The sequence below is a fragment of the Nyctibius grandis genome, chromosome 14, assembly GCF_013368605.1.
Source record: "Nyctibius grandis isolate bNycGra1 chromosome 14, bNycGra1.pri, whole genome shotgun sequence".
NCBI lineage: Eukaryota > Metazoa > Chordata > Aves > Nyctibiiformes > Nyctibiidae > Nyctibius > Nyctibius grandis.
This window is the reverse complement of record NC_090671.1, coordinates 14,234,159-14,242,094: the sequence shown is the minus strand read 5'-3', so window position 1 is coordinate 14,242,094 and position 7,936 is coordinate 14,234,159. Positions and strand designations below refer to the sequence as shown.

Genomic DNA, 7,936 nt, shown 5'->3' with positions numbered 1-7,936 from the left:
GGAGTAGCGGAGCCTCGTCCCGCCAAGCCGGGCGGGGCGGGGGTCGGCGCGGAGCCTTACCTCAGCCGTGCCCCGGGCTGCAGGGAGTCAGGCAGCGGCAGGACCGCGAGCCCCGCTCCCGGAGCCGCAGGTCACCACACAGCCCGCTCCGGGGCGGGGTGCGGGTGTCCGGTGCCCGCGCCCGCCGCGACCCTCCCGCCGTCCCCCTGCTCGGGTGACCCGGGACTGCCCCGGGCCGTGCCGGACCCGCCCGGACCACAAGTCCCAGCGTGCCCCGCGGCCGGCGCGGTGACGTCAGACGCCGCTCTCTCTTTAGGCCACTGGTACCCGGATGTAGGGCCCTTTCCCTCCCCGGAAGGTAAGAATGGCGGAGTGGCGGCGGGCAGGGCTGGGGATAGGCGGGTGGTATCCGCCGCCATCTGCCCTCGGGAGGCTGCGCTGGGCTCACGGGCCCTGCCCGCAGCCCTCGGGGAGACGGCGATGAGGCGCGGGGACGGATGTGTGGGCGGGAGTGGAGCGGGAGGTTGAGCCGCCTCCGTCCGAGCCAGGCCGCGGCTGGTAGCGGAGGCCGTGCAGGGCCGTGACCGGCCGGGGCCCAGTTGAGAAGCGGGAACCGGACTCGGCTGGGCCCGGAGCTGGAGGCTCCCGCAGAGCTGAGCGGTAGGCCGGGGAGCGCCGGCGTAGCCCCGCAGTGTGGCGGGGCCCAGCAGCTGCACCGGGCCGGGGGGGAGTCCGAGCGCAGGGTGGCTGTGGCCGCCCCCGGGGACAGCGGGGCGACTGTTGCGTTTTCTTGGGCCTCCTGCTGAGGGCTTGGATGCCTTCGGTGAACTTGTGGCTGTTCTAACTAGCGTGGAGGAGCATTCTGTGTGGCCGATGGGCGTGCAGCAAGCAGAATGGCTTTTGACTCTGCAGTGTCTTGCTTTGCCACGGCTGTAAGAGGTGTCTGACAGCTGTTAGGATGGTGTAAAGGATCGAGTTCTGATGCTTCTATTTTGTTTCTGCGACTTAGATAGATGCTTCTCTGCATCCCTTGTAATAAGTCGTAATTTCTATTTGGATCCACAGATGGCGGGTGAGAAGGCACCCGGTGAGAAGAAGCCAGGCGAGAAGGCGCCCAGTGAGAAAAAGCGGAGCAAGAAAAAGACAGGGGAGAAGAAGCCGGCTGAGCAGAAGGCAAGCCAGAAGGAAGCAGGTGAGAAGAAGAAGAAGGTTAAGAAGTATCATTGCAGCCGTAACCCTGTCCTGGCCCGGGGAATCGGGAGATATTCCCGGTCAGCCATGTATGCCAGGAAAGCACTGTACAAGCGCAAGTACACTGCTCCAGAGACAAAGGTAGGCCGACACCTACTGTGGTTAAATAATCATGTTTTTCATGGTGACTTTGGTTTGAAATTTCATACATTTTCCCTTTCCTTACAGATAGAAAAGAAAAAGAAAGAAAAGCCACGCGCAACCATCACCAAGCCAGTTGGTGGAGATAAGAATGGGGGCAGCCGCGTGGTTAAAATCCGCAAAATGGTAAGAAAAAGAACATGGACGTGGCAGTTTAAGGCTGTTCGTGTAACTTTTGCCTAGATGATGTGCCTCGTGGCTGGGGCAACACAGCAGCCTCAGCCCATGCTCTGCTTCCCTGAGCTGTTGGCCGTTATCTCCTCAAGACGGACCCAGTGGTTGTCGTTCTCGGGGAGATGCTGGTGATTTAGAGAACCGTGAGAAGGCAGGAGTGGGTTCTGCTCTGCTATTTGTGTTGTTGTGCTGAACTGGAAGCATGCTTAGAAATACAGAGCTGGTCTCAACGTCTGCTGTGGCGTAGTTGTACAGAAAAAAAATATTTCAGAAAGGCCACCTTGAGGGAAATGGTGTCTCTTAAGAAAGGAAGAATCTAAACTGTAGTGAAAGGTTTCTGTCTCGTGGAATACAGGGTGGTGTGACGTTCTGCTCCTCTTTTTCTAGCCCAGATACTATCCCACTGAAGATGTTCCTCGCAAGCTTTTGAGTCATGGCAAAAAGCCCTTTTGCGAGCACAAGAGGAGGCTGCGGGCCTCTATTACTCCAGGAACTGTTCTGATCCTTCTGACCGGTCGTCACAGAGGCAAGGTAATGGGAACTCCTTCCTGAGCTCTTCCCCACACAGACTTTTGCAGTGGCTTTGCAGCAATTCTGTGCTGAAAATGTTTTGACAGAACAGAGGTGTCCTGAATTTACCAGCTGATGTCACAGGACGCTGCTCAGATGCGAATCTGCAAAGCTGCTTTTCTGTGAATTCTGTCTAGATGCTTTCTCCCGTCCTGCCTTTAGGGGAAACAGTCTGTAATTTAATGTTCTTCTACACAGAGCTGGAAGTAAAACAGGCTACTCCAGTTGCTCAGGGAAAATGAAGGGAGTCTTCCTGCAGTGCAGAGAAATGTGCAGATCTGCACTGCAGAATGGCAGACCCAGCGCCTCTTTCTGTTGCTGTTGCAACAAGGCCAAACCTTTGTCTTAGACTAGCTGTTGCAAAGGAAAAATTACATTTTCATTCTTGTTCTAATTATCAAGATAACACTTGATTGTTACATTAAGCTGGGTTATTGGTCTTAATGATGTTTACTAACAGGTCTTAACTGACATCCTTTATTTTCTTGAATTCTTTGGCTTCAATGTCACAATATTTAGAAGAATGCTGTTCAGGGAAGGAAAACTTGGCCAGAAGGAAAAAAATGCATTTTTTGTGACAGTTGAGCCCAGGGCTGGATGCTGTGTCAATGTGTGTACCAATGATATGGGCTGAGTACTGGCACAGTCCTGGGCTGGTTGCAGTATTTCACAGTGCTGGGACCTGGGGACTTACATCACATCTCATCTCTTTTCAGCGCGTCGTCTTCTTGAAGCAGCTTGCCACTGGCCTTTTGCTTGTTACAGGTAAAAAACTTGCACTTAAGTGTGATGGTTTTTGTCGTTTTGTTTAGGGGGGAGGTAGGGTTTGGGGTTTGGTTGGGTTTTTTTTTCCTAGCTGTAGGCATTGCTGAACAAACTAGTCATCTCCTGGACTACAAAAATTAAACTTAAAAGCAGTGGTTGTTGCCAGGAAAGGTAACCTTGTTCTCTCTTGTGTCTTTCCTCTGCCTGTAGGACCCTTGGTTATCAATCGTGTCCCTCTGCGTAGGGCCCATCAGAAATTTGTTATTGCTACTTCTACAAAGGTGGATATCTCTGGAGTGAAAATTCCCAAGCATCTCACTGATGCATACTTTAAGAAGAAGAGGCTGCGTAAGCCCAAGCACCAGGAAGGCGAGATCTTTGACACTGAAAAAGAAGTAAGGACCATGATTGTGCATCCTTTCTGAATGTCCTTGTTACTTAGAGCCAGGCTGGAAAGGGGGAAACACCATGAAACGAATGAACAATTGAATTTTAAGTGGTCCTCAATAGTGAGGTAATGCCATTAAAATGAATTAATACAGCAGCATTGAGATAAACCCCTTTTAAATTTGGGGATTCTTTACCTTAGCAGAACAGCAGCAATGGTTATTCCAGTTAAATGTCTTTTTTTTGTCTGAGAAACTACTGTTTTGATAGTGCCAACAGCATGCTGCTGGCTCCAGTACCTGCAGCGTAAGCCAAATGGTGGCTTCAGTTCTCTCTGCCACCTCCGGTCTCCTGCCACCTCTCCCATATTTAGAACAAATAGAGAAAAGATTTCCTGAAAATGCCAGAACTCGGGGTTTGCCCTGAATTTTCTCATCTCAATAGAAGGGTCTGAAGTCTCTGCAGGATTTTAACATTATTCTGTGTACTTTCTAGAAATACGAGATAACAGAGCAGCGCAAGTCCGACCAGAAGGCAGTGGATTCACAGATCCTTGCACAAATCAAGAAGGTGCCTCAGCTCCGTGGGTACCTGCGTTCTACATTCTGTTTGTCAAATGGAGTCTATCCTCACAAGTTGGTGTTCTAACTGTTCCGAAAGCTCCACATTAAATTTGAAGGCAAAAAAGTAAGGATTTCTGGTGTCTTCATTGCAATCCGTAATAGAACGTGTTGCACACATCTTGCAATGCATGTTACTTAATGGTTAGGGGAACTGCTCGTGGCATGAAATTCTGAGGGACTGTACGTAGATGACTATAGAGTTTTGAGTGCATAAGGGTTTGGGTGTTGGGGGTTAGTTGGGATTTTTTGGGGGTGGTTTTTTTTTCCCCCCCCTATTCATATAACTAGAAAGAAATTAGCACTTGCAGCTTTCTTAACTATGGATGAGTGGGAGGGGAAAAAAAACAGATTTTCTTTTGGGAAAGGGGATATACCTCGTGGATTGACTGCCCATCAGGACACGTTCCAGAATAAACATCCAGCCCAGTGTCTGCACTGCGTATTTCTCTGCACCCGGATGTGCTGAAACCAAAGCTTGAGGTTATATTTTGTGAAAAACCAGGTCTTAGCAAGGAACCACTTCTAGGGAACTCACCAGCATCTTAAAGCTTGTGTACAGCTTTGTTGAGGTGGGGTTTTTGACAACAGCTTTGATCCATCAGCCACCACATAAACGTCAGCAAATACAGCGACTTTTTAGAGGCATTTCAGGAGCTGCGTCTTGCATTTTTTAGAGTTCCGCAAAGTAATTTATCATCCCTGGAACCATAACAAAATTTGGAATCTATGTCCCTTCCCAGATCCCATATTTTTTTCCTGTTCTTTGTTTATCTATGTCGGATGTAATGCTTTTAGTTGGGAAGAAGAAGAATACCTGCTTAGATCAAAAAGCAAAAGCATGATTCTTAATTCTGTAGGCTCAGAAATGAGTTAGAAAGCAGAAACATTTCTGTGAAAGGCAAGTATGTTTCTATCCTGGGAGACTTCCAGAGTCTCAGCAATTCTTCCTGTCTCAGAAACAGGCAGAGAGTTGACAAAGTTAGTCCTGTGTCTGTTTTCTCTCTCTGCTGAGGTCAGTTACCAGGAAGAGGATGCTTGGGTAGTGATAGCTCTGCTCTTACAAAACCCGAGGATGTACACGCTAACAAATCTGGCACGCTTGAGCTCTTTCTTAGCCAGACTTAGGCAGGAAACGAGGCTTATATAACTGCACCATCTGTCTTCCCATTAGTTCTTAGCTGAAAGTAGCCAGTGGGGTCAAACTTGATGGGGAGTAGAGATTTCATCAAATTCATACAAGCTTCAGGAAAAGGGGACAGAAAAGGGAGTAACGCAGCCCTCGCCAAGGTGGAAGCCTGCAACGTGTCATGTTCATGGGAGAAGCTCCAGAGCTGATGAAAAAACTCAAAACACCTGCAGAATACCTGCCTCAGTGAATTCTTGCACCCTGTGGTCATCTTCAGGGCTGATGGTGGCTGGTGTTACAGGGTATGGAAGTGTTAGTGCTTCAGCAGAGGGAGCCAGCGAGCGAGCTTTAGCCAAATGCTGAACTTGTTCTGCCCTGGGGTACGTTAGGAAAATGTTTGTTATTTTTCCCTGTCATCAGAACTACCTGTGATGAGTTACATCTTTTATATGTGGTTTGGTGGATAAAGGGCATAGTCAGAGGTTTCTTACATGGATATGAGATTTTACCGCAGTGCTGGGACTGGCCTGTTACAGTAAATCAACTCTGAAAAGATAAAAGTGTGGCACGCATCTCACTGCCAGCACTAAGGTAAGTTTACTGATACTACCAAAGAAAGATCTTAACCCAATATGCTTAGAAAGCTGAGTTAAAGAAAGAATTGTACATGGCAACACTTAAATGGGAAAAGTCCAAAAAGGGGAAGCAGACCTCTTGATCAAAATAGTTTGTAGCAGCATGTGGTGTCACAGTCTGCAAACAGATTCGGTCACGCAGTTGCAGTCTAAGAGAACACTTCAGAGGTACTAGTGCTTCAGTCAGTCCCTTCCCCTCTGGGGATGGGGAAGTTGTAGCAAAACAGAGCTAGTCTAAGAATAACCAGGCATTTAGATACAATGGTGTTTTCTGTAATTATTGATTACTCTGACACATTCCTCATTTGTGTATCAGATGAATTGATACTTGGAACCATTAACCTTGTTCACTGCACGGGGAGGCTTTGTCTCCCAGTGTGCTGTCAGGAAGCAATGTGGTAACACAGCTCCGCTGTCCTAAGAGGGCCTGGTACAGAGAAACAGTGTCACGTGCTGCCATCACCTCCCTTGCCCCAGTCCTGTCACTTGTCTGACTAGGTGGTGACCAACAGCACCTGCAAGGTGGGGAGAGACAGGGAGGGAGGGAGGAATATTTTGGTGCTGGTTTAGATGCCTGAACTGAGTCACTGTGGGACGGGGCGGGGGAGCAGGCCTGCTTCTGGGGGCGCTAGCTGGGAAGGCAAATTTTAACACCAAATCATGTCTTCGTGCCGAGCAGCTCCTCAGGCTTTGCTGCAGAAAATGGAGACGGCAAAACCCTTGTCTTTCACAAGGAAAGGCAGCCAGCGGACAGCTGTGATTTGTCTCTCTCTTAACCTCTAAAATATTTTCCTTGAGTTCTGTGAAATCTGGCTTTTTTCTGAAATGCTCTGGGGTGGGGGATGGAAAAGAAAGAAAACAAGGATTGTACAGATGACCAACACAGAAACAAAGTGAATATTCAGAAGGATTTTTCAATGTAGATAATACTGTCCACTACCTGAAAAATACTTCCACCACACATAAAGAGCTTTTGTGTGTGTTCTCGCTGTCCCGCAGCTTTTCTCATTCTGAGCATGTAAACAGTTCTGCAGTCCTGGCTAGCTGAGTCATTGCTTTTCACCCAGCATCCCCCACAGAAGAAGCTAGAGACATCCAAAGCCTCAGTCACCCAATCAAAAGTGCTGGAGATGTGCAGGTCCAAAAATAGTGACAGACTCAACCCCAGCAGCACTTCATTAGCATCAAATGTGCTCTTTGCTTCAGCTGCCTAATAAAGTGATATGTAATTATAATAAAGCATCCTTTTGAGAGGAAAGAGAGAGGGATGTTGGCTTTCTCAGGGAATTGGTAGTAAGATGCAATGCCTTATTATCTTCAGGCACCTGTTTTTACCTGTTAGCTGCCTCTGTGAAATGACCTGGCAGTTTCAGTCCAGCCCAAAGAGGCTGTGTCCCAGCTGCCGTGTTGGCCGGCGGTCTCAGGGAGGCAGACACTAGCTTTGCTTCTGGGACTAGGAGCCTTAGGAGAAACTGAGGCTTATTTGCAAGACAAAGTACTTTCCAGTGTCAGTTTTGTGGAGAACGTTACCTTTGGCATTTCAGGTGCGACATACTTGGTTTTAATTTTAATTAAGAGAAGATGCTATGGCTGGAGTGTGAAGGTGCTTTACAGGACTACCACACGTACCATTTTGGCCAGATGTTGAGGAAAATATGCCAGATGTCCAGTGGTCAGCTACTCAGTTCACCTATGCTATGGGATACCTATAGGATGTGCCTTGTCACGCAGGGGCAGCTGACCCTTTTTCCCCCAGCGTATTTCCACCTCATCCCTGCCCTTCCTCTCCTCGTAGTTCACAGAACTGTTGCCACTGGTGTACCCTGCCCCACTTCTGCAAAAAGTCATTCTGGATCTCCCCACAAGCTTAATGAAGAATAAATAGAATTTGGGGACAGTTTCTTTGTCTTCACCACCTGGAAGACACTCTGCTTTAGCCTCACAGAAAATGTAGGCAAGATCAGCTGAGAAAGCATTCATAGAGGAGAGCTGGCCTAGGCAGCCTCCTTCTAGCGAGTGCCAGGTAACTCCTTCCACTCTTCTCCAAATGCTGATTCCCATTACACTTTAAATGATTCAAGCATTAGAAACCCCATCCAAATGGCTTTTACTAACAGAATTTGTTCCAGATTCTCTGTATATTCTTCTTTCAGTATATTTTGTTGCTTGTCTTTCAGTGAAGAGGGCTTCCTGGTCTCTCCTTAGTAAAATCAACTGGTTTTTAATGTCAAAACTGTTTTTTACGGATTTCTAACCAGCGCTTA

At 48.2% G+C, this 7,936-nt stretch overlaps 1 protein-coding gene across 1 annotated transcript; it reads left to right on the top strand.

The window, feature by feature from the left end:
- Positions 1-180: 180 nt before the first annotated feature.
- On the top strand, positions 181-3,979 carry RPL6 (ribosomal protein L6). The gene is made up of 7 exons (XM_068412180.1): positions 181-358; positions 1,066-1,332; positions 1,420-1,518; positions 1,954-2,097; positions 2,853-2,901; positions 3,112-3,296; positions 3,784-3,979. The coding sequence occupies exons 2-7, from the start codon at positions 1,066-1,068 to the stop codon at positions 3,934-3,936; spliced, it is 897 nt and encodes a 298-aa protein (XP_068268281.1). The 5' UTR covers positions 181-358; the 3' UTR covers positions 3,937-3,979.
- Positions 3,980-7,936: the final 3,957 nt, after the last annotated feature.